Here is a 27,046-nt window from a genome sequence, read left to right as displayed (position 1 = left end):
TTATCCATCAGCTCCTATAAAACAACAATTTAATTACATTCATTGCTGTTCTCCCAATAACCTGCAACGTTCAGCCCGTGAACAGAGACATGGAGTGAGCATCCTCTGGGGCTGAAGAAATCAGTGTGGTACTCTACCATTTTTTCTTTTGGCCTGTCTACCCTTAGTTCCTGTGCAGTTAACATTTTTGGCTAATACAGCGTGAGTGTGAAAAACAAAAAAAATTGAAACCATCTTCCCCATCAATTTTAAATGCTCATATGAAAGCATTGACTCACACTGGGGCACGGTTGTACAACACCAGCTGCACTCTGGTTCCTTGCCCAAGTGGCTAATCGTCACGTGTGAGTTTAGGCAAGGAAATGCCGGCAGGCTACAGTGTGAGGGAGCATCGCATCCAAACCTGACCCGTTTGCATGCTTTTCAGCAGGGGTCAGCGGATGCTCCTCAGCAGCTGGAACTGATTCTTTTTGCCTTTTCTTACCTCAGAGTCCAATTGTATTGCTCCAACTGAACACCAGCTAACTCAGTAAATAGGAACCACTGAACCTGGGATATCTCTGATTAAGATGATTAATTTCTACATTAGGCTGTGCTTTACCAGGTGAACTGTTGTGGGTATCAAACACAATTTTTTCAAACAAATTGTAATTCCTTTTTATGGGAAGAGGAATGAGGGGAGATAGTAATATTAATTTCCAAATCGCAGAATTTCTATCTCTGCCCTAAATCTTTGCTCAGCTCGTGCAGCTATTGTCAGTTGGCACTGACTTAAATGATTTAAAGTAAGCTTGCTATAGGATAAGTCTTTTTCTAATGCTGAATGTAGAAACTTAGAAATGTTCAGGATAGAGTGAATTGGGCTTGTTTTAAAATGGCAGCTCTTGTAGCCTGAATTCTCTTCACTCTCAGTACAGACTTACCATGTGTCATGCTATTGTCCAAGTCAAACTAATGCTATGCAGATGAAGGCACGGAAGCCTTCTTCTTTCACACTCTTAATATATGGTAGATATCATTCCTGACTGCATCAATCTATCAGTCTAGGAGGTGGGGGGGGTGGCAACGACTCTGCATCAGTGCTCTCTGAATCCCAAAGTCAATGCCAGCACTGAGCTTGGGTTCACTACCTGATGGTTTAATATCAGAAGGTGAATCCCTGATCTTCCACAGGAGTCGCTTGCTCAGCTCACTGAGATCTTGGTTGGATGTCAGCAAAGCATGTAAAAAATCTCCCGGTTTTACCCTTAACCCCATTGTCTTAAAATGCTAAGATGTTGCAGAATTTTGAATAGTTCTGAAAATCAGATGTAATTTGGAAGCCATTTGGTTTCTGGCTGTTCTTTTTGGATGCTGGGCAAAACCCATTTCCAGAGTAAAACCACGTTTAGGAATTTTCTAAAATTATGCATGATTTTACATTTTAATGAAATGTTCTTTAGGCTAAGGAAGGGCTGTGTGTTTGAGAGAGAGGGTGATGGGTGGTGGAGCAGGAGGCCAGTGTGTGTGTGTGAGAGAGAGGGTGGGGAGCAGAAGAGCAATGAGTGTTTGTGTGCATGTGTGTGTGAGAGAGAAAATAGTATGTTAAGGATACCATGAGGGTTTTTGAGTTTTGGTCTGTCGATATTTCCTTCCCAACTCTATTCTGCCTGATTTGTGCTGAAAAGGAATACAGCTGAAATGAAAATCAAAACAAACTAAACTTCAGAAAATATCTCTGGCCATCTTTTGATGCAATGTGCTCAAAACAATATTAATATTTGATGCACGTCAGAGGTTAAGAATGTAAGGGTCCTGCCCTGCATTCCATTTCTATATGCATTATACATCAACACAATGTTTTCATAAACTTACAAAACAAATGTATATTTTAAATGTCATTTGGGATGTGTTAAATATGAACCAGTAGCTCCTTCATGTTTGTAATTGAAAATACTTATGATAGAGTCCTGCGTAATTTATTTAAAAGGCTATCCTTTCCGCTGCCTCACAGAGACTGTGTGTCTCTGAACTGTTTACAGCCTACTCTAAAAACCCTCATTAATATGTTACAGTCCCTACCAACCTTAAATTATTTATTAAAAAAATACGATTTTCACATCAATGGAAAATCAAGCAGAGTATGCAGGTCAGGATGATACAGCATATGTTTTTTTTAAGTCCATTGAGTACAAAGTAACTTCATGGAGCAGCTTAATGATGGTACACATTTCTGTCCATGTAGAGCTGCAGTTGGCATGTTTTACATTCAGTGTGTGAAGATCCTTCGTATGTCTAGTTCATCAAAAACAAAAGATTCTTTCACTATGACCTTGTGGGTACCGAACTGGACTACAATCCTGGTCTGTGTTGGGTAACTTGTCTCAGCTGGGATAACAGATGAGGTGCTACAATTGACCTCAGCAATTGAGAATAAGCTTCCGATTGCTAACACCATATCGACCTCTCCGCTCAGCAGGCTGTGGCCTTTTCCACGTTCCCCGCTCGTCCCGTCCCACCATCGGCGGTTGGGCCCTCAGCCTCTTTGCACGCACCTCTATGGGAACTCCATCCCACAGTCCCTTTGCCTTGCTCCCTCCCTTGCCTCCTTCAAGGCAGATCTCAAGACCCTCCTCTTCGACCGTGCCTTCAGCCGCCCTCCTATTCCTAACACTCCCTGCCCTCCACCCCTCCTGATCCCAACCTCCTGCTCGGGTCCAAATCCCTGACTGTCCAGCGCCTTGGGACGTCCTCCCAACATGAAAGGCGCTATACAAATATAATTTGTTATTGTTGGTGGTGGCTGTTGATAACAAATTTCTTGTGGACTTTGGAAGGACAGGATCAGACTCAACTATGATACTCTCTGGTTGAACAGCAAAGCAAACACTCAAGGTTCACGTATGAAAAATGGCCACTTGAACAAGGACACCAGATGCCAGGGAATTGTTCCCCAGTGTGAAGAAGGCAGCTGTCCTGCCTTCTTTCTTACTGATTCTCAAATTGTCTGAGAAAAGCAGTTCATGTACTGGAACCAAGGCTTTTCACCTACCCCCGGAGTCCGCAATGTGGTTTGTGCTTGGTAGAACATTGGTGCAGCACTGTGATGTATTGCTCTGTCATGGAATGAGTTTTATGCATTGGTAGAAGTGTTCAGTAACCAAAAGAAGAGGGGCCTTAAAATAACCAGGGTGGGGTGTCAAGAAGATGTATATTCCTGTTGATAATTATGATGTGTGGCATTTTGCACCCAAATATATTTTGAATAACAACAAACCTAAATATGGCAGTGCTTTGTGGCTCCTGCCATAGTAGTTGGTTTGATGGAATTTTACAAACAAATGGTGAAGGGAGAGAGTTAAGTGACTTAAACCTAATCACTTTCTATCTGAGCAGCAGGTTGACAGTGAATCACCTTCTGAGCTGTGCTTTCCTGCTCAAACTGTCACTGATTTCCTATCGGATGTTTTCCAAACTGCATTTGAGTATGTTTCAGTGTAAGGCCTGTGTTGTATAGTCCTTTGCATCCTCTGATCTGGCTTTTATGCAAAGTGAATCGTTCATTACACAGGAAAACTTAGCACTGTGCGCAGAGCAGTCAAATAAAAAAAAGGGGAATTCAGGTAGGGATTGGCAACAAACAAGCTGAACTGCTGTTTGCAGTGCAGGTTTTATTTTGAAATGTATGTGGTTTCAGCTCCAGAAGGAAAGCTCAGTAAATTGCTTAAACACATAGAAAATAATAGCATCCCTCGCAAGACAGTGTGTGTGTGCTTTTGCATTTTGGTCTTGTGGCCTTTTAAATGAATAGTTTTCTCCTTGCTCGCTTGCTTTTCTCTTTTTCTTTCTTGCCTGCCAGTCCACCCATGTCAGGAGAAATAAAAAATAATGTTTGGGCCATGACAACAGCACTGGGATGTAAATACTGTGTGTGTGTGTGTTTCTCTCTTATCTCCCTTTCTCACATACACACATACACAAACAATCAGCCACGATCTAGTAGAATGGCAGAGCAGGCTCAAGGGGCTGAATGGCCTTCTCCTGTTCCTATCTTCATATAATCACAAATGCTCACACACACACCTACACACACACACATCCTTACTCACCCATCTTGGATTCATATCCCCACTGAAATCCACATATGAAAGGGACACATATTTAATTGGGTTTGGATTTAGAGCTGTTCCACAGTGGATTTTACACTTAAATTAGGAAATGCCTGCCAGCCAGCTATCGTTTCGCCCACAAATATACAGTCAGTTCACTTTACAGCATATTCTGTGAAGCGCTTTGATTATTATTTATTATTATTCTGCTGCTTGACTTTTTCTTGTTGTCCTTTCATCTCCCAGAAAACTGGAGAAAAAGTAGCCTGTGCAAGCGAGTCTTCTTTGAGGACTTCCACAGTGTGACACTTGGGACTACTGTGTGCCGATTGCCAACTGTAGTCATCCCTTTATTACATTTTTACAATGGGAAATGGGATTTCAGAACCTGGAAATGAATCCAAAAATACCTGTGACCTGGCATAAATCGTGATGATGAAGTACCTAGATATAATTCAAGTGGAGTCTCTATAGATATCATGGAAATGTTGCAAAAGCACTTTTGCAGCTGACTCCTGATTATTGTCTGAACCCTTGGTAACTGATGAATGTGGTGATGCCGTTGCTGCAGTTTTGTTGACAAACACTTTTATTTTGGAAAATTCTATGACTTGTGCAGAATGTATTCTAAACTTAGTCTGTGTCTCTCTCTGTGTTTGGCAAAGAAACAATGGAAGGAATGTGCTTAGAGCCATTGTGTTGCCGAGCTTGTACGTGTTTTTTCCTTAAAGAAGAAAGAACACAATAAAGGTTTCGCTGGAGGACAGAAGCATCAAAACCCTGAATAGAGCACCTAATATTATTAAGCTTGGACCACTCGCTGGGTTCAAACGCAGGGCATCTAGTGAGGCATAGTGGAAGCCTGATTGCTGAATGCATCATGCCTTATGTTTTATGTAGCGAGGCAGCTTCTGTTCCAATTTAACCAATAAGACTGTAACTCATCCTTTCCCAGCACCTCAAGACTTTGGATTTCCTTACCTCTCTCAGACTTCCCTTTCACCAATAAATCTACAGGCTTTTAAAACCTAAACTTGGCATCATTTCTCTTTGGCCTGTCTCAATTACTCTTGTTCTTTTCCACCTTGGTGATCAATTGTATTATGGTTTCTCTGTGAAGTAACTACAGACCTCTCTTCATAACCCCCCCCCCCCCCCCACCCCACCTCCCCGCTATGTAAAGCCTGTGAAAGAGAGAGTTTAGCATAGACCTATGCGACCTGTGTGTTAGACCCAGCACCAGGAGGGAAAGCATGGCTTGGCTCCTACGGCGACACAGGGGAAAGAGGTAGGGGAAATGGTTTTGGCAACTGTAGCTTCAGATTCCAGCTGAGCACATTCGGTACAGTCAGGTCTGGCTGTGTTTTGACATTCTAGTTCGAAACAATTCCCCCCAGAGAAAACTCTTTTGTGAGCCATACCGTGTGTTGGAGCGACGTGAGTTAGCTGAGTGGAGTTGTAACTCCTGACTCAGGATTGCTGTTGCTCTGGGTTGAGTGCTGCCTGAGGGGAACCCTGTTAAACCAAAGACCAAATGCCACACAGTTTCTAATGCTATTGAAGAGCTAGTAAACCTGCCAGCACTTCAGTAATGATCAAAACGTAAAAGGTTTTCAGACAAGGAGCAACTTAAGACATTCATTTTAAAACAATTTGCAGTTAGGGCAGTACAATCCAGAACTTTGCAGCCAGACCGTGACCTCCTCCACATCAGGCTCTGTGAGCAGATCACCTCACTCTCGCTTAGCTCCTTTGGCTCCCCCATTGCCTAGCAGATTAAGCTCAAGATCCTCATTCTCACATTTAAATCCCTCCATGATCTTGCCCCACCCTACCTCTGCAACCTCCTCAAACCCTATCGACTTGGCCGCACTTTCAAGGCACATCCCAAAACGTCCCTATTTGACGGCACGTTTGGTCCACTTCCCCTTCTCCACTCCCGTGATGCCCAACCCCAGCTCAGGTGCCCAGCCAGCAATGTGAATGTGCTTTGGGGCATCCTTCCATTGTGAAAGGCATTGTGTACATCAACCCTCAGGCCGTTGAAACTCTTGTTCATGCCTTCATCACCTCCAGGCTCGACTATGCAAACTCCCTGCTTGTCGGCCTTCCCAACTCCTCCCTCGACAGGCTGCAGATAATCCAGAACTCTGCAGCCTGTGTCCTCTCCCGCATCAAACTCTGCGACCCCATCTCCCCATTCTCGCCCGACTCCATTGGCTCCCTATCCTTCAGAGGATCCAGTTCAAGATCCTGGTCCTCACCTACAAGGCCCTCCATGGCCTTGCCCCACCCTACCTCTGTGACCTCCTAACCCCCAACCAACCCACCCTCTCCCTCTGCTCAGCCGGCTCTGCCCCCAATCTCTGGAATTCCATCCCCCAATAATTCCGCCTCACCCCCTTCTTAGCTTCCTTCAAGTCCCACCTCAAGACCCTCCTCTTCGACCATGCCATCGGCCACCCCCCTTCCCCTCCCTGCCCTTCTCCCCCGCTGACCCCTGCTCGGGTCTGAAATGCTGTACTCTGTCCAGCGCCTTGGGACGTCCTCCCGACGCGAAAGGTGCTATACAAATGTAATCTTGTTGTTGTAAATATAAAAACACAGAAGTCACCGGGCACACTCAGCAGGTCAGGCAGCATCTATGGAGAAAGGAGTCAACATTTCAGGTCCACGACGCTTTGTCAAAACAGACGAAGGGTCGTATAAATGTAAATTGTGTTGTAGTGCAGCGGGTTTCACATTGCTTCTCTCAATCTGGCGTGAAACTTGCAAATTAAATGAGAGTTTGCATTCGTTCTATGTGAAAATATTATTGAATGAGCCCAAACCGTGCAATATGCGTAACTGGCTTATTAGTCAAGAGCATGCTTTGAATCCACTCCGGTAAATATATTGGGATTAAAAAGCAAAGTGTGCTAACTACTGCCAGCAGAGCAAGGTGTTTGAGTGCTGTTTCACTGAGTAAACTGGTGATACTTATCACTTCACATACCGTGTTTCTTCACGCTATTGTTTTGTATGGAATTTCTCCTTCGAGTTTTATCCTTTTCTAGTTCTTCGTAAAATTTGCTTTCATTGCTTTTTTTCTCAGGTTGGTGAAAATCAATACGTGCTGGTTACAGAGGAATCATTTGACGGGAATTACTATGTTGCTCACAACAAATTCTACGAGCAGGTAAGTCCGGTCAGATTCTCCCTTTAGACCGTGTCCCATCATAGTCTAGTAGGTTAAAGCTATTTGATTGATGTTGAGGGAGCACATCTGTCACACCACAGGGTACTTCAGACTTCATGGATTATTGGCAGCACATCCAATAAAAATGATTGCAACCAAATAAAACAGTAAAAAGTGTGTCAGCGCCTTTCAGGAATAAAACCAGGCTGTAGTGTTTATAACTACTGCACTTCTGCTGTGTTATCTAACACTTTTTAGAAAAAAAATCTAAAATCTGAGGCCATTGTCTTAAAATTTGAGATTTTTTAAAAAAATTGTTAAACTGGAAACTGCCTTCTGCAGTTTTTGAATAGACCCAGCTTCCGAATAAAGGCTGAGTTTAAGAATTTGCTAAAATTATACATGATTTTAAATTTTAAGACAAGGGTCCTAAAGCTCAGACCATGTCAACTTTTAGGTCTCAATGTTCAAAGCATGCATTTCATGCATATTATGATGTATGAAATGTATGGAGTACAAATTTTATAATTTGGAAGTTATGGGAGTTTTTTACAGTAAAATACTTGCGACATTTACGCATTGGATTTAACAGTAAGTAAACTTACAGAGAGACAGAGCTGCTGAAAAAATATACCTCTGAGCATCAAAGTGCTTTGATTAATAACAGCAGGTTTGTAATTTTTGTGTTTCTCCATCCTATATTTCACTGAATATGGGTGGTGGTGTCCAAGCCCCATTTCTTCAAACTGTTCCTTTCTGCAATAAGTGCTTTTTGTTTCCATAACACTGCAGCTGCCTCTTAAAATAAGATGCCTGTCAATTCAAAGAATCATCAGTTGGATTCCAGACCCTCAGCGCCTCTGATCTGTCTGTATATCATAAAATAGAATCTAAAATCTTCATTAAAAAACTGTGGCTAAGAAGAGCACGGGCGTGTAGGAATCTTCACTTACTGCCACAGGCTTGTAAGACGTCTCAGCTGCCAAACCCCATAGGCTGCTGTGCAGAGGTGGCATGAGGATGGCTGCTGAAGCCTCAGTAATCACTCTAACTTGGAGTTTATTGTAATTTATAGTTCCCGTTAAGGACTAGGTCACATTAGTAAATGGCCTTACAATAGCAACTTGCATTTATATAGCACCTTTTACGTAGGGTAAGTGCTTTACTGGATGGTGCTGGACACTGAGTGGGGAGAGGTGTGGGGGGATGGAAATTGTGGGTACGGTTGAAGAGGTAAATAGGCAAACCATATTTCTCAGTGCCAGAAAAAGGGAAGTGAAATTCAGACTTATCTTAAAGCACTACTCTCAATTTATTTAATCATTCTTCCACGTGAATCAGCCGTGAGGATTTTCTTAATAAGATATAAATCTGAGCAACCGCTGTGATCTGCAGACAGTCCCTGAGGGTACTGGTTCTCAGAGCAGAGGTCAGAGTGCAAGTAACGATGAGCTTTAGTTGTTACTGTAGAGTGGTAAGTGGCAGTTTAAAGGGGTACTGTGCTCACACAAAGATGTTTGACAAATCTGTGCTTGGTGTGCTTTTGGAGAGACAATAGCTGTGTGTCATTTTGCAGTAGGGTTCACATGCTTGCATCACGATGATGCCTTTTGTTACGATTTACATAATTGAATCCGATTTACCGTCTTTGTGATTGCAAACACGAAAAGAATTTGCCAAGCAGTTTTCCATGAAGGCAGCGTGCCTTTAAAAAGTTAAAACTGAATACTCCTAGTTTGAGCCGCCTATGTCAGTTTCCTGTTTCGGTGGCAAGATGTGTAAATATTAATATATACACAAGCTGTGGCCGCTCCTATTTCCTCCTCCTCATTCCCCCTCTTTTGATGCCAGTGAATCACACCGAGACCTCATTCCATGGTCAGTGGGAGCACCTCCACTGGTTTTATTGACGTCGTACTCTGGACGGTGCTGTTTCTAATCAAATAATGGTCAAGAACCTTGTTAAAGGCCAGATGTCATCAGAATTGTTGGCTCCCGGAAAAAAAACATTTACAGGAAGAAGCTGGTTCCAATTATTCACAATTCCAAATAAATATAACTGGATTCAGGACAGGAGAGGGGTGCGTACAGAAGGGCGGGGTGAATGGTAGAGGTTATATATTAATATTTAAACATTGCTGTATTAAAATACGAAAGCTTAAGGTCACTAACTCTACATATGTACAATTGAAGATGTTTGGGGATGGGTAGTATAATTTGTTTTAAAAGTCTCTCCAAATCACATTAATCCAGACGAGCTTTCAGTGAGTTGCACATCAGTGTTGACTAGCAAATAGCTGTTAGGTGATTTAGAAATGGGGGCGGGGGGGGAATTGGCACAATATTACAGACCGTTGTCCAGCAAAAGGCCCTGAATAGCAATCAGCAGCTTGACTAGATAGCATATTTCACGTAGTACAGTGTTTTGAAGCGTTCACAGCGGCAGGATGCAAGCAAGGGAGAATGGGGAGGTGACTGTAGGCACTGTCGCTGAGATAGGTGGGCAAAGCTGTTTGATTTCATTCTCTCCCTTTGGAAATGAAATGAAGGGAATAATCCAGGATGAGGAGTCAGTTTGGTATATTAGCTGCCTCCCTGCTCTATTTGCATTGAAATACTATCGATTAGACGCTAAAACGTTCAGGTTTCCACAGTGATGATTTCACCACACAAGCCTAAATCCTGCTCACTGTATTTTCAGTAGAAACAGTGAGGAATGTGTTTTCTTCCACCCTTCAAGGTCCTGGTACCCAAGCAGCCGGAATTTCTGGGGAAAATGATAGAGGTGAATATTTATGAAGCAGGAAAACATTTCTTGAAGGGACAGCCAGCACAGAATTCGAAAGTCTACACCCCCTCGATTGCCAAGCCATTAGCAAAGGGAATAGTTTCGGGTATGTCAGAGGTAAGTGTGCCCAGCTTTCTTTACTCGATTTTTTTTACTCCGCTCTTTTATTTAAAGACCTTTCCGGGTTGCTCGTGAGATCAGACGAGTTGCGAGTGCAGAATTCATGCCTCTTTGCTGGCTGGCCTGAAAACTATTTTGAAAGCAAAAATTTAATGTCAAAAATACTTTAGCTGCAATGAATAATGACTGGTCCCTCACTAAATTGAAAAGTACAAATAGTGGCAACTCAATTCTAAAAGGACCTGGAGGGAGAACCCATTCTCCTGAAATCAGGAAATGTCCAGTCCTAACCTGTATTTAGAATGTATTGTATTTAGAAAGGAATGTATTTAGAAATCTGGTAATTTTTATACTAATACTTTCCTAGTTCCTTACAATATCCTCCATATCCATGCTGGATGAGTGTGGTTCTGGTCTCTCTGTTACACACACACACACACAAACACAGCTAAAGCCATAAAATTGCTGGAGTGTGAAATTAAAATACGTATCTGATTTCTGAGCATCATTTGATCTGATCTGCAGACACAAATGTTTCAAGTTGCTGCCCTGGAAAAACAATAGATTAAAAGAGGGGAAAGTGCCCCCTTTAATTGTTCATGTAATTCAGCCCAGGTAAATTATGCTATAAGGCATGCTTCTTTAATAAACTAAAGACTATTATTATATATTATTTTGTACAATAAAGTCTTAACTCACTGTGTTGGTTAATGTATATAAATGAAATCTGGAAACATCTGCTGGAAATCTGAAATAAAAATAGATAATTCTGGACCCAAAAAGTAAGGATTGATGGTGACACTGGAAATGTATCTGGTCCAGATCTTTCTGACTAAAAAGGGGTGGGTAGAGATCTGAAAAAGCTATGATATGGGCGTTCACCCAGAATACACACGGAACATTACAGTATATCCTGTGAAGTATACTTTTTATGATTTACAGTATATCCTATCACAGAACAGATCGATTTCAAGATCCTCTTATTCGTCTACAAGTCCTGGCACCTCCCTGCCTTTCTACCTGCTTTCTCCCAACTTCACTACCTCCGCTTGGCTGGCTCTGGCCTCCTGCTTGTCACTCATCCCCTGCGCTCCACCATTGGCGGTCGTGCTTTCAGCCACTACACCTTGAAGCTTTGGAACTCTCCCACAATAACTCCACCTTGCCCTCTCCTTCCCCTCTTTTCGATCACAACTGAAGGCTTTCCTCTTCGACTGTGCTTACGTCCTGTTACCTCCTTCAAGCTCGGTATCAGGCTCTACTACTATTAAACTCTCCGAGATGCTGCCCGCATGAAAGGGCGCCGTATAAATGCAAATGCAAGTTGTTAAAGTGCTTTAGGACATCCCGGAAAAGCGATCTGCCAATCGACTTAACAACCGGGTTTCCACTTACTGCTACGTAAACAGAGGCGTGTGGAGCAAGGAAACTTGCCCAACGATTCGTCCTGCCTGGAAATCAAACTCGGATCCTCTTGCTTGCGAGGCGAGTGTCCTAACCACTGAGCTACAGAGTTCTTTTGAAGGATCACCCTGAAGACGTTTCACTTTCAGAGGCTAATCGACCTGCTGTGGTTATCAAGAATTTTATCAAATTACCGATGAAAGGATTGTTATTTTCTGTTATGTCTTTTCAAGCTATGGTTCGGTGCATTTAAAACTCAGTAACGTTTAAAAGGTTTAGTTACATTTTCCAAAACTGAGGATGCTACTCTGTGTTTTCTCAGTGGTTATGTGAGATCTCCAGAGCTACACTGCAGTTGCACTGGGGACATCAATTCATTTATTATGTTTTAAAAATTAGAGTCGTAGGGGCTAAAACTGAATACTTTATTGAACCCAGTTGGAGGAAAGCCTGTAATTCATGCCTTCTAACAACAAATGAGGTACAAGCCAGTGAGTGGATTTCTGTGGTTTAAATATATAGGGATTATTGTCCTGAGATTCAATGCCGGCGAGATGCTCTATCAATCAATCAAACCCAGTGTGATTTAGAGACAATTTTTTTCATGAAAAGGAGTTTGGGAAATGGCTTCCGACTGTAGATATTTCCACTTTAAGTGGGGGGACCTGGGTTTGATTTCCGGACAGGACGAAATGTTAGGCAAGTTTCCTTACTTCATACGCCTCTGTTTACCTAGCAGTGAGCAGGAACCCGGTTGTGTGTTGATTGTCAGATCACTTTTCCAGGGGAAATAATCTCTTCATATAAAAATAATAATAGTAATTTGGTCACTCAATCCACAACTGTTTGTGGGACACTGCTGTGCGCAATCGCGTTTCGCCCACAAAATACACAGTCAGTTAATTTTGAAGTCCTGTAGTCCTGTAGCTCAGTGGAGTCCTGTACCTCAGTGGATAGAACACTCACTTTGCAAGTGAGAGACCTGAGTTCAATTCCAGGCAGGTCAGGGCGAAACCTTGGGCAAGTTTCCTTACTCCACACAGAGCCTAATAATAATCCCTCCAAAAACCAAAAACAATAATAAATTGGTCATTTTCAATCTACGACTGTTTGTGGGACATTGCTGTGCACAATTGGCTGCCGCGTTCGCCCACAAATATACAGTCAATTCACTTTACAGTGTATTCTGTGAGGCGCTTTGGGACGTCCTCCTGACGTGAAAAGCGCTATATCAAATTCAAGGATTATTATTATTATTTTACAGTATATTCTGTGAAGCTTTGAGATGTCTCGAAGATATGATAAAGCGCTATAGCAAATCCAAGGGTCATTATTATTACATGAATAAAGATGTTTCCTGTTGCACACAACAGCTATTAAATTCTAGTCTGCATTGGTATGTAAAGATGGCCAGTGTTCCAAATGAGGATTCAAAGCCAAGAATTGTTCATGGTGTGTGCCTTAACATATTAGTTTTGCAAGGAACTTTGGAAAATTCTTAAATTGATCTTAATTTGATTGGAAACTGTTTTGTCCAAGAAATCCTGTGTTCAAATTAATATTAAGTTTAACAATTTTCCCAAATTCTCAATCTTAAATTTTAAGATAATGGTCTTAATGTTTTTGGCAATGGGGTCTCAGAGGGAGGGACAGGAGAAACTGATGGAAAGAAACTCAGGGATGACTTCTCTGCAGATATACTTCCTTCTACTTTAACTGGAATTTGTAGGTAATTGGATTTACATCCATCATTCAAAGAAACCTCCATAGGAAGCAAAATCTAAACTGAGAGCTTCTCAATATTACAAGATGATGTTACACATTAAGCATGTGGACTTGGTTGCTTTGATCACAAATGAAAACACATTCAGTTTGACTTTAAGCTAGTTGATCCAATGATCCGACATAAGATTATTGCATTTTTTTTAAGTCGTCCAATACACGTTCTTCTTTTTATAATTTACTGCTATATGTTGCCTTGTGAGGAAATTAAACGAGCCCTTAATACTTACCTATGACGTGAAAAGAAAAAAATGGATGGATCAGGTTTTGCATTAAATGGCACCCTGATGTGTGTAACCTTTGAAGCCTTTAAATGTTAGGAGGCATTTATCCTGTTACCAGGAAACAAGTGGGTAGACCTCGTGCAATTGAACTGTGTGATGCTGTTGAGTCATTGACCTGTGGACTAGATGGAGTGATGGCTGTAATCACACCACTGTGAGGTTCTGGTGTTTGAATGGTGCTAGAAATGTAATCTACCCAAAGAGAGAGAGAGAGTTCAGAGAATGGTACAGATGATGTTCTTTTCTAATCCATGTTGTTGTTGTGTTTCATCTATTTGATGGTGTGGATCTGCTACTTGCAGTGTTTTTGTTGTGCAGCATCTCTTGAGTCAGTGGGGGTATCATGGTTGGCCTGTTCACATTAACAAAAATATTTGGATTTAAAAATAAGTTATCTGTGAAACAGAGTTAGGGGAGGGGCGACTCCTGTTAGCACATCCGATTAGATTGTCCTTGATGAACCTTCACTGAACCAAGAAATTACAACATTTCATGCATGAACATTGACTCTTGCCTATATGTCCAGTTGCACTTACTGTAACATGCAATCACCTCCCCCCCCCCACACACACACACACTCGCGCAAACACATATACACAAAATCACCACCTCATGAATGCACTGTGTTTGAGTACAACGTTCTGTAGAACAGGAAACTAGACAGGCTCACTATTCCAGGCTGACACAGCAGGCGTTTTAAATCTATTTCTTACCGAGTGTGATCCTATCAACATGACACGTTCATTGCCGAGATCTGTCTTGAGTACGGCATAGCATCCCAGATGTCATTAATAAGCAAGCATCTGTTTTCACTTGTGGCTCACCATAGTTGTATTGTTTTAACCTTAATCTCTTTTCATTGGAAAGAGACTTTGTTCTGCTTCGCTCTCTATATATGAATGCCCTACTAAGCAGGGTTTGACTTTTTTTTAAAAAGGTGAAGAGAGAGAAAATACTAAAACAAAATCTGGCTATATAAATGCCACAAATGTTAAGGTATGCTCCAGACTGGAACTCCAGTACATTGTTGGGTGGAGTCATCCTACAGATGAGACGTTAACCAAGGCCCTGCTTTTTCAAGTGGACGTTAAAGATCCCATGGCATTATTTAGGAACAGAAGGGAGTTTATCCCGGTGTCCTAGCCGTCAATCCTCCAAATAAAACTGGTTATTCAGTTCATGACTGTTTGTAGGAAATTGCTGTGTGCAATTGTCTGCTGCCTTCAACTACAAAAATACAGTCACTCACAGAAGCTTTTGCAAGCCTTTTGAGTTGTTCTTGCGTCTGTGAAATGTGTTTTTTTGTTCTGGTTCAGAAGAGAAATGGCTACCTCAAAATTAATGTAACAATAAGTTTTTTGAACCTCATCTAGCTTCAAAATAAAGACAAAAAAAGTGAGCAAGTGAGGGAGATTTTTTTTAGTAAAAATGTGGTGGGCATGTAGAATAATAATGTATTGCCTGAAATGGTGGTTGAAACAGATTCAATAACAACTTTCAAAAGGGACTTAGATAGGTACTTGAAAAGGGAAAATTTCAGGGGTATGGGGAAAGAGTGGGGCGAGTGGGATTAATTGGGTAGCTCTTCCAAAGAGCCAGCACAGGCCCAATGGGCTGAATGGCCTCCTTCTGTGCTATATTTTATGATTCTATGCATAATACAGAAAAACTGTTTCCTCTGGCCGTTGATAACCAGAGATTTAAGATATTTAGCAAAAGAACCAGAGTGGAGACGAGGAGACATTGGTTTACCCAGAGAATTGTTACGATCTAGAATGCACTGCCTGAAAGGGGATGGAAACAGATTCAATAGTAGTTTTCAAAAGGGAATTGGATAGGTACTTGAAAAGGAAACATTTGCAGAGCTATGGGATAAGAGTGGGGTAGTGGGACAAGTTGGATAGATATTTCCAAGAGCTGGCACGATGGGCCAAATTGCTTTCTTCTGTGCTGTAAGATTCTATGATTCAACTAGCATAGGTGATGGATCAAGGTATTATAAAAGTTTTTGAAATAGACAAGTTTCTGGAAATTTAAAGGATTTAAAATAGATAATAAGATAAAAGACAAGCTACTGCAGATGCTGGAAATCTGAATTAAAAACAGAAGTCGCTGGGAACACTCAGCAGGTCAGGCAGCATCTATGGAGAGAGGAAAGTGAGTTAAAGTTTCAGGTCGATTCCAATGTTCCCAGCAACTTCTGTTTTTATTTTAGATAATTGAAGGAATCTTTTGGGAATTAGATAAAATTACAATACAGGCTCCCAATACTTTTTTCCTCTAATGTAATAAATTGTTTCAGGCAGGAATAGACATTTGGTCCTCCTCGCTTGTCCATTGTATTGAAGCCCTTTGAGAAATCCTTCCGACCTGAAAGCCGAAAAACAGTTAGCCTTTCAAGAATCAAATAACCAACTTTTCCACATATGAAAACTGTTCCATTTGTACAGCTACACTAGAAATATGGACATGTTTGTTTTCATTACACTTTCCTCTGTGCGTTCTCAGACATCCTGCTCCCCATTGCTCTGACAAGCTGGTTTAGCATTGCTTAATGTCCTGGAGTGTTTTTTCCCCTTCTCTTGCTCTTGTTTTTGTTTTCTGGGATCCGTTTGGAAACTTTATTAACAGATGGCAGGTACGCAGTGGCATTTTAAATATGCATCTATCTGCAATCCGTAATGGACTATTTAAACTGAAATAGTCTCAAACAGAAGACGAGTGAACATGCAGTTTGTCAACTGTGTCATATACATTACCACACTTGGACATATACATACTTGGACATACACACACTGGCAAACTCCTCACAGTTTTAAGAATCATGAAAAGCCAGCTTCTGAAATAAATAAGTTTGAATTTAATTCCTCCAATTCTACACCATCTCAAAATGTACATGTTTCAGCTTTGGCTCACAGGGTTGAGGATCAAGGTATAAAAGCATTATTAAATTGGAAGTCACTGCACAACAGTGACTTCTGGCTTGTGACTGAAATTATAGGAATTAATACCGAATTAACTTTGCTAAATGTTTTGTGGGAAATTATGAATCCAAATGCCATGTAGGCTGGATTTGCTTTGCATACTGTTTAATCAGAGTTTTCAGACTTACTTTCGTGTGAGAAAAAAGACAAAACAGGGAAATATCTCAATTGCCAAAACTGATCACTGTGTTTAAGGGTTACATATATGGAACTAGTTTGCATACCCTTAAGCACACTGATGGGTTTTGACAATTGTCAGACACTACTGATCCAAATAATGAATCAGAAGGTTGTCAGTTTTTAGAATTACATCGAGAATTGAGACTCATTGTCTCGGTTGACACTACAGTGCAATGTTGGGGGAAGCACATCAGTGTCAGAGGTGCTGTCCATTGGATGACAATAACGACAAAATTACATTTGTATTAACGTGTTTCACGTCGGGAGGACAACCAGTGTTTTGGACCCAAGCTGGGGGGGGCGGGTGCGGGGAGGTTGGAGGGCGGGGGTGAAGGAGGGTGGCCGAAGGCACGGTTGAAGAGGAGGGTCTTGAGACAACGGGTCTCGAAGGAGGCAAGGAGGGGGCGAGGTGGAGGGACTGTGGGATGGAGTTCCAGAGGGTGGGGGCAGAGTGGCAGAAGGCGCGCCCGACAATGGTGGGGTGGGCGAGGCGGAAGACGTGAAGTAGGCCGGAGCTCGCTGAGTGGAGGGAGCGGGCAGGTTGGTAGGGGTTAGGAGGTCGCAGAGGTAGAGAGGAGCAAGGTCATGGAGGGCTTGAAGATGAGGACCAGAATCTTGAACTGTATCCTCTGTGTGATGGGAAGCCAGTGGAGTCAGGCGAGGATGGGGGTAATAGGGTGTTGCATGAGACGACACGGGCTGCAGAGTTCTGTATGATCTGCAGCCTATGGAGGGAGGAGTTGGGGAGACCGACAAACAGGGAATTTGTATAGTTGAGCCTGGATGTGATGAATGCGTGTATGATGGTTTCGGCAGCCTGCGGTGTGAGCCAGTGGCGGAGCCGGGCGATGTTGCGGAGGTGGGGGAAGGCAGAGCAGGTCATGGCACAGATGTGGGGTGGAAAGGATAGTTGAGGGTCAAACAAGACGCCAAGGTTCCAGAGACGTTAAACTGCATTAAAACATCTCATGGCTTCCGGTTTGTAGCCTGTATTTTGATTTCAAGCTGATCCTCAGTCAAGAAAATGCTGAAAGCAAAACATCAGGTTATTTATGGATGGTAGCCGTGTGTGAATGGTATATGATTATATGAGTAACATTTTATGAACGTGGGGTACATACTGGCAAGCCAGTTCACATTGTCTACTAGAGCCTGACAGTGCCAGATTCCATGCTCACTTCTAACTATCCTGGGGTTCACACAGATGCAAAAGTGAAGAGATGGGTCACTACCCTAGACATAGCCACCGAGTGTGCCGGTGTGTGTATGTCTCTGCCTTCTGCTGACATCTCATCCAAAAGACAGCACCTCTGACATTGAATCTCTCCCCCAGCACTGAACTGTAGTGCCAGCCGAGACGATGAATCTCAAGTCTCGCCGCAAGGCAGTGGAAGCAGAGACATACACACACTGGCAATCTCCTTCTCGCAGTGCAGACAGGATCAGCATTGACTGCTCCCACAGAGACACACCAGATTGTCCCGCTCACTTCAGTGTCAATAATGAGGATTTTAACAAATACAGCAAGATGCAGTCTCTCTGAATAACATTCATATTTCAACCAATACTGCAGTGAAACATTGAGCAAATCCAGGTGTCCTGGTAGCAATCATTTTCTGCTGGAAATTGCCCTTCAACGAGATTTATAATTAGTTTAGCCACTTCAGGTCTGAAGGTTAAAATTTTAGCAGCTCACTTGATGATATTCTGTTCTGTGTCATCCAGACCTGCAAATACAGAGAGCATGTGAAGAGCTAAATAAAAGCAATTAGTGGCACTTATTCTGAAGCCGAAAAGTAAGTGTAGATTAGTGTAGTACTTATCGTTAACATGGTCAGGAATAAGGGAGAGGGAGAGCTGAGGCCTGAAAGCTGCAAGTTCAGCTTTTCCTTTTTGAATTTTAGTTTACGAAAAATAAAAGTTATTGTTTATTGTGATTGCGAAGGTTGGAGGCAAGTCCAGGGCCTATTACAGTGAGCTGATGCAAGGCAGTTGCAACACGCCCAGCTTGAGTGCCACAGTGCTTCTATGCCACAGCAACTGCTGCTGGTTTGCTAACTTTTTCCATCTTTCTAAATTAGAGTTTTATTGCTGTGAACTGCAACCTGCAGGCTTGTTTAGCCAACAAATAACAATCAAGGTCTAATTTGCGGGTATTTCAGGGGATTGCTTAATGAGGAATTCCAATTACGCAAATAGGGACTGGAAATATGCCGTGTGGTCCGCACGGGAACTCCACTCCCAACTTGATCGATCCATTGAGTGCTGTACCTGTCTGGCAGTCTAATACGCTGAGCACTGTACCTGTCTCCCTATATACCCAGCTCCCTGCATTATTCTCTCAGCACTGTACCCAGCTCCCAGCCATGTACATTCCATGCTGTGCGCTGCACTTGACTTCCAATCCTTCCCCACATCTTTTTATCTGGTGACGTAACAGGAGCTTTGTACACGTAAAAGGTGTTTTCCATGCCTATGTTCTTATTTTCACTTGTAAGTGTAGGGTTTCACCACAAAATTAGTTCTTGGTACTAACTGTGCCATGAGCAGAGGTCAGGGTATTAAGGGATTGGGAGAAAAGGTGGGTAATGGGATTAAAAGATCTGCCAGGATTTAATAAAATGGTGGGAGAGGCTCAGCAGATGACCTGCTCCTACTCATGTTGCTCAGACTGCAAGGGGAGATACCCGAATCAATTCTCTTAGACTGAGTTACATTAGTGAAGGCCTTGGATACTTGAAGAGTCATTTCAGCTGAGGCATGGTGTTGGCTCAGTGTAACTCAAGAGGAGAGATGCAAATAAAAAAAGCAAAGTGTCCTAATTTGAGCAACAATCTGTTGAGTCTGGAGGTCCTGCAAATTCCCCCTCCTCACAATGCATTTGGTTTTTTTATTCTGTTTATTTTGCTAAACGTTATATATCTGCTGATGTGCTCTTATTAGGGGGAAATCCACCAGTGAATGTAACGGCAAAAGATTTACTACACTAAGCAAGTATAGCAGAGTAACCTCCAGAGTTCGCAATCTCAGCCATGTTGTCAAAGACATGTTTTGAGCAGAAGCCTGGCCTTTTCCCCCAGGTTGAGATGGAGAAAGTGAGTGTTATTGTGAGCACGCAAAAAAGCAGCAGAGACAGAGGTCCAGAGAAAATTCCTTGCCTATCAATCTTGGCCAAAGGAGGTAAAGGGTGCAGGTAAGCCATAAGGACAGGAGAGGGAGAAAATTGTTTCAAAAAATTAAAGAAATTACAAATAAAAAATCTTCACTATTATGTAATGTAGAATTGCACGGCAGCTAGAGTGCTGGGAGTTTCTCCGCTTGAAATTGTTTCTGGGATCATTGCTAAACTTGCTGACAGAGGCCTGAGATGAGCAGATCAGATATACTTCAGACTCGGATTCAGGGAAAAGAAGCTAAGTTAGCCATGAAGAAGGGTCTACCTCATCTGGAGCAAGAGGTAGCTGTATCTGCCTTTTAATGTAAAACAATAGCTTGATGATGCATTGCTTGTGACGTTTTCAATCAGTCTGTGTCTGGGAACAAAAGCTTCATCTTTTCATCTTGTTTAGGAAGTGAATGTTTGAAACGTATTTCTTCCGTCAGCATGAAGTCAATGATCACTCCCTGCTTGAGCACTTGCCCAGGTCACGCTTGTTAATGGTCATTGAAACGTCTGCATATTTTGGAACGTGGGCTAATTTTGTTGCTTAGATAATTGTGTGAGTGATCGATATCAGTGTGACTGGCCTGCAGGAAAGACTGAAATGCTGTCACATCTGGATCACAGGCTATTCTTTTCTGCTTTTTTTTAATTAAAAAAATCTAATATTTGCAAAACTAATCTCATGGCATGCGTGAGGAGCATTGATCCTCCATTTGATTTGGACTCCATTGAGCCTTGGGCTTTCACTTGACGTGTTCTGTGTGAGGTTGCATATATTAGTGTGCGGTCATATCCTCCTTATCTAACTTGCATTCATGCCTGGTGTCTATCTGCTCCCCAGTGATTTATGGGTATAATTAATTGTTTTGTGTAGGCAACAGTATTGTTTTACATTAAGAAATAGGTGAAAAATCAATGGCTTCCATTAATCACTTGGCTGGACACGTCATTGGATTGGGTTGTAGATGTTAAGCTTCAAGTGTGTATTGGAGCTTTAAATACAAAGCAACGGTGGGAACTACTGCCATTGTTTCCCTACCCCCATTCATTTCTATAATATTGTTGCAGTGTAGTTCCATTCTGTGGAATTAGACCCACAATATAAAGGAACTAAATTCAACTGTTCCGAAGATCGTACCATATCAAAGATGCTTCCAGTTTATTGAGATTCTTGTTTTTTCCTACGTGCGAGGTGTTATATCAAGTACAAGATGATCTTGCATGTGAAAATAGAGCTTTTTTGTCTTATCCCTGAGACGCTCATTGAATTGATAACGTATTCATAAGAGTTAATGAGTTGAGCTCTCCTCTTCCATAAACTGAGTTCTTAATTTTCTTGGTATTAAAAACATGCAGAGTTTGGTTTCCCATCATGACCTAAATGAGTGAAGACATCTCTTAATGTAATGCTAGGCCATACGGACTGGAAGTTTGCAAGTCTGTGAAGAGTAGTCTGATCTCACCAGGACTTGGTGAACTACAATTGGTATCAGAGCTCTCAGGGCTAGTGGTACTGGAAAAAAGTTTAGAAGCAAATTTGACTGATATTCAGATGCAACTCTCAACCTCTTCTACTGTTGTTTTGGTTGTATAATCCAAACTGCCTTGTATGCAGCTGGATGACTAATATGTTTGTCTATGAAATACACAGACACAACACTTTATAGTAAATCCTGTGAAGGATTATTATGAAGGAGATGTATCAAAGCGCTTCACAGAATTTTACTGTGAAGTGTAGTTACTATGTGCAGTATTTGTGCACCCTTTCTGATATATCAAATGCAATGATTCTTATTATTTGACAGACACATTCATCTTTGAGCCTAGAAATGTTGGTGATGAGTCTCAGGCAGTCAACCTCAGTAACAATCTATACTTCACCTGAATGCAGTGTTCATTCGACTTGTATCTGAAATATGGTTGCAGTATTTATGCATTAAGAAAGCGAGTAATTGATGACCTTTTAAACTGCAGAATTAGCAAATGTGTGAATTTCTATGAAATCCGGTAGACCACAGTACATGACTGTGTTTGATCAGCAGCTGTGGGCAGGAATCGGTGAGCTTCTGGGCAGCTCCAATTAGAAACTTCAGACGATTCTCTTAAGATTTAGCAAGTTTTAGGCGTGTAATTAACATGTTATAAATATAAGATTTTTTCAAAAAAAAACACCAATTATTTCAGCGGGGGAAAGAAAAAGGGACAGCTTACATCTGCTTTCATTATCACTGCCTGGAGCAGTTGCAGAATAGTATTTAGCAATTGGCCTTTAGGTTATGACATCAACATCCATTAACATTATTTTATATAAGACTTGGTGTTGTGTAAGAGGGGCTCGGAGACCAGGCAGGGAATTGTGGCCATTTTGGGTGTGATTGTATGGTTGATGAAAGCAAGCAATTGTAATGAGCGCAGAGCTTACAGGTTGGATAAATACAGCTATAAAAACATTGTTGAGGTTCAGTAAACGACTGTGTTGATTTTGAAATGAGCTCCTGTTAAAAATGAGTATGCTTGATGCCCATCCTCTTTTAAGCCTTTCATGTCTGCTTTCCTCTACTTCTGCAATTTCTCCCGCATCCTTGCTTACTCACCTCCAACGCAAAACTGTTCTTCACACCGTTGCCGCCTGTTAAACAATTTCTCCAATAAATAGTCTCTGGGCTTCCAAGCTTGACCTTCCTCAAACTCTAGCCCATATCTTTTCCCGGTAACCTATCACACTCATACTCTCCAGACCCCACTGGCTCCCTATTCCCCAGTGAATTGACTTCAAGTCTTTATGAATCACTTCAAAACAAAATCAAAAGAAAGGCATTCTATAAGCACAGGTTGTTTGGTTCTGTGACGGCAGAGTCAGGCTGGCTCATCAGCTGGACCAAGAAGGGCAGACCAGTAATGGAGGCAGAAACTCCCACTCAGCTTCCACTAACCCTGTAAGCCAAAGCCCTAACGGGTAGAGTGATCCTTGCTGGATAACAGCGAGAAAGCTTGTCAGGCAGTGCCCTCGATGGTAAGCTATATGGTTTTAGCTGGTTAGATTCCAGCAGTACCCCAGCGCACACTCTGAGGTCCCCAAGCATTGGCTCTTGCCAACCTGTGCCTAATACCTTGCGGAATTAGGTAAGCAGGATGCATCCCTTCAGGGATAGAGTGCGCATTCCATTCCAATAACCATCTCTGGAATTTCCATGTACAGTTGGAATGCATGGAAATCTCAGCTTGGTTTGGATACTCTTAATCATGGTGATGGGTTTCCGCGTGTGCCAGACACCCTGCTGACCAAAAAACAAGCAAAGCAACGAGAGGAGACAACAGGAGAAAGATTTTAACAAGCCTTTTTGCCAAGGCTGCAGGATCCCTTGCATTTGAAAATGTTCAAATCTGACTTGTGCCAGACTGTTTAATGCAGAGGGTTTTTTCCTCTCTCTCTGGCAATTCCATTTTCTCATTGTCAGTCTGCTACTGCCAGATGACTTATGGAATTCTCTCAGGTTGACTTGTTTGCATTCCTTCCCACAGAACATTTTCCTCTCAAGGTGATTCCTGTAGAGTTGTCTCCTCTAGTTTCTCCTCACAAGCTGTGATTTCGGCACTGGTTCACTGAGATGACATTCATCTGTGTGAAGAAAGCATCAAGAATCTCTCTGAAATCTTGAAGACTTGAAGAATAGAAAAATAATATTTCTTACATTAGATATGGCACTTTTCTTCAGAAGTACATTTTAAACCACTTCATGATATTTACTCAAAAGTGTAGTAATGTGTATTTATAGGTAGCCAATTTGTACACAGCAGAGTCCCATAAATAGGAAGTGAGTGACCAATTTTATTTGGGAGATTCTTTTTCAGCACCGTAGGAGAAACTCCCTTCTCTTTTTGAATAGTGCCATGGGATCTTTAACCTGAACAGGCAGGTGGAATATTAGTGTAAATATACGACGTCCTCCCGACGTGAAAGGCGCTATACAAATGTAATCTTGTTGTCGTTGTTGTAAATCCAATCAGTGCATCAGAGCGTCAACCTAGACTATATAAATTCAAAGTCCCGACATGGGACTCGAACCCATAAACTTCTGACAAAGATATGAGAGTGCTAGCTGCTGAACCAAGCTGACACCTGACTGATCTCAAATAGGATCTAGGTTTACAAGCAGTCAACAGTTGAAGGACGCAGAAAACCTCAGCAATTAAAAAACTTGTCTCTGGAAACAGCAAAGAAATGCAGGTCAAGAACAACCCAACTAGAAAACCTGGGGTATCAAAATACAGGCACTAGGGTCTAATTTTGCAAGTCGGGTTAACAACACAATTGCAAAGCTTGCAAATTGAGCTAACCATGTGAAAATATATGTGTACAGAGGAAATTACCCTCTGCTGCCCTGAATTACATAATTAATGAAAACGATTCCAGATGTTTCCATAATCTGCTAAATTTGTTAATTAGGTATTTCATGGCACCTGTAAATCCCTAGTCTTCACATGGTTAGCACAACTCATGCATTTTGTAATTGGGGTGTCAACATATCTTACAATTTAGATTTTAGTCAAGTCAGAATCACAAGAAAGATGATCCAATGGTATGGAAAATAATTAATTAATATGAACCTGCTTTGGGCCTAAACCAGAATTGTTCCAAAAACAATATTGTTTTAGAAACATTAGGTGCAGTTGAAAGCCAATTGGACGTATATAAAGATTACAGCACAAAAAGAGGCCATTCATTCTAATTCCTCCACGAGAACAATTTGCTTGGATCCCGTTGTTATAATCTTTTATTTTTATCCAATTCCCACATTTAAAATGTTTTGAAATGTATTTTACGTTTCTCTCCAGTAGTTTGTACCATCCTCCCCAATTCCCAGCTTAGTGTGCAGACAGAACCTGCTGTCAGGCCGTTCCTACTCACAGTGGTGCTTTTGTTGTTGGGAGGTGACTGCGAATAGCATGAGTTTGGTTAGTTGGTTCAGCAACCTCCTGGCTTGAACTTCGTCTCTGCTCCCTGCCTCCCTGGACACCTCGGTAGATGGAACCCCTCATAAGAACACGAGAATGGCTAGACAAAAGAAGAACCAAGGTCCATCCAGTTCACCTTCCACAATCCTGGCAGTCGCATGCACATGTCATGTCCCAAACTATATGCTCTATGGATCTGTCATGAGGAATTGTGACTCCTATCACTATGTGGTTCATTGCCACCAATGGACCGCTGCAGAAGAATGCCTCTGCAGTTCAGCTGCTAACATTTTGTGGGTATCGCAATACATTTTGTGGACTTCGCAATATATTCTGCGAAGCGCTTTGAGACCTCACAGCAATGTGATAAGGCGCTAGATCAAATGCAAGGATGCTTATTATTATTAGAACATTTTGGGATCTGTGGGCTTTATTTATCTCACTCATTTCCAAGTAAAAGTCTCGCTCTAATTGCAAAGCAACTTGTAAACAACCAAAATTTTGTTCTCCAATAACATGTTAGTTTGAGCAGATATTTTCAGGAAATCCACTACACCAGTTCTAAACAAATGTAGTCTCACTTTAGATGTGCAAGGTGGGACATTTCAAGACCATAGTTTTTCTCACAAGCTTGACTGATTTGTTCTCCCCCTCTCCATGTATCATAGATATCCTACAACTAGTGTTGTATTTGATTGAGTTGTTGCCTGCTAATGGATGAATTGTTTTCAAATATGAACATAAAATCTCAATCAAGAATCTCATCTCCAATCTTGATAATATGACCCTGTACTGGGACCTCAGGATGGAGCTAGTTACTGACTGTTTAGAGAGTGGCTGCTGTAGTACAGAGATCAAAGTTTAGAAACTTATTTAAAAATACAAAAGCAAAGAACTGACCAATTTATGCGTGGTAAAATAATCCTGTTTAGTGTATCGCTTCCATCAAGTCAAAGATTTGGGAAAGAACAATAGATCTATTGTTTTGGTTCTGCACTCTGTTTCCACTCATCTGCAATATTTACACAGAAGTTGGTTGGAATGTGGGATTCTGTGCCACAACCGTGAAAACAAATTCAAAGGCAATCAGACAGATGCTTCAAAAAGAGGAATATTAAAGGTTATGGGAGCGAACAGGAGAATGGGATTATTTTGGAAGACCATTTTGTTGTGGATTGGAACCTCTGTGTTCCTCGAGAATGCATAGTGATGATTGACTGTCCATTAGCAGCATTGTACGGCGAAATAACAAAATCTCTCTCTCTCTAGGAATTGAAGACCTTTCATGAGAACGGCACAGCCCTTGATACACATCACTCCCATAGTGGGCAGTTTTCTAGTTCAAGTTTGTCAACATGGAACTCGGAAGGCCTAAAAGAAAAGATGGTGCCAATCATACTAGCTTTGTTGGCAGTGTTGGTGGCTATTACTGTGAAGATACTCAGGTAGACCTCTTGTCTGGAATGGGTTCTGGAGAATGTGGTTTCCATATCTTGGACAGTACTGAGGACACTTCAATATGGTCAAAGTAGTTGGACTTTTGAAGGCTGCCTTTTTATTTTTGTGGCCAAGTGAAATGATTATCTCTGTGACAACATCATGCAGCTAACTATCGTTTTAGCAAATGTGGAGATTTTTTATTCAAAGTGTAACCTCGCATCTTCTTATTTGAAATGTTAAGCATAGAAGGTTTAATAAAATATGAGTGTGTTGACTTGCTAACATGTTTGTTTCTCACAGTTCTTAACGTAGAAGCATAGAAATTTTACAACATAGGAAAAGGTAATTTGCCACAACAGGTATGTGCTGATATTTCTCTGCATGCAGATCACGCAAGAGGTTTAGATGAACAAGGCCTTTCTGCCCATTTGATCTCAACCTTCCAGAATATCCACTCTACTGTCGTCCCATTACCAAATCCAGCTGCTTTTTAAACGAGTTCAGCATCCTGGTGTCATCCACCTCTTTGGTAACCTGTTCCAGTTGTTAAATATCCTCAAGTAAAATAAATATTTCCTCGTTTCTGTCTTGAAATTGCTCTTTGCAACTCTAAACTTGTGCTCTCTTCTGCTATATCAAGCCATATGAAAGTATTGTTCTGGATTTACTTTCTCAATCC

At 41.7% G+C, this 27,046-nt stretch overlaps 1 protein-coding gene across 1 annotated transcript in view; it reads left to right on the top strand.

The window, feature by feature from the left end:
- The window catches only part of cdkal1 (CDK5 regulatory subunit associated protein 1-like 1), a 472,504-nt gene extending 445,858 nt beyond the window's left edge, over window positions 1-26,646 (top strand). The window contains exons 13-15 of the mRNA XM_042332426.1: window positions 7,183-7,266; window positions 10,007-10,171; window positions 26,197-26,646. Coding sequence (XP_042188360.1) covers window positions 7,183-7,266; window positions 10,007-10,171; window positions 26,197-26,376 — 429 coding nt within the window. The 3' untranslated portion in view covers window positions 26,377-26,646. The remainder of the gene's footprint in view (window positions 1-7,182; window positions 7,267-10,006; window positions 10,172-26,196) is intronic.
- The last annotated feature ends 400 nt before the right edge of the window (window positions 26,647-27,046 follow it).

Source organism: Callorhinchus milii, unplaced genomic scaffold, assembly GCF_018977255.1.
Source record: "Callorhinchus milii isolate IMCB2004 unplaced genomic scaffold, IMCB_Cmil_1.0 Scaffold2, whole genome shotgun sequence".
NCBI lineage: Eukaryota > Metazoa > Chordata > Chondrichthyes > Chimaeriformes > Callorhinchidae > Callorhinchus > Callorhinchus milii.
Note: the sequence above shows the minus strand (reverse complement) of the source record. Positions and strands in the feature narration are given on the sequence as shown.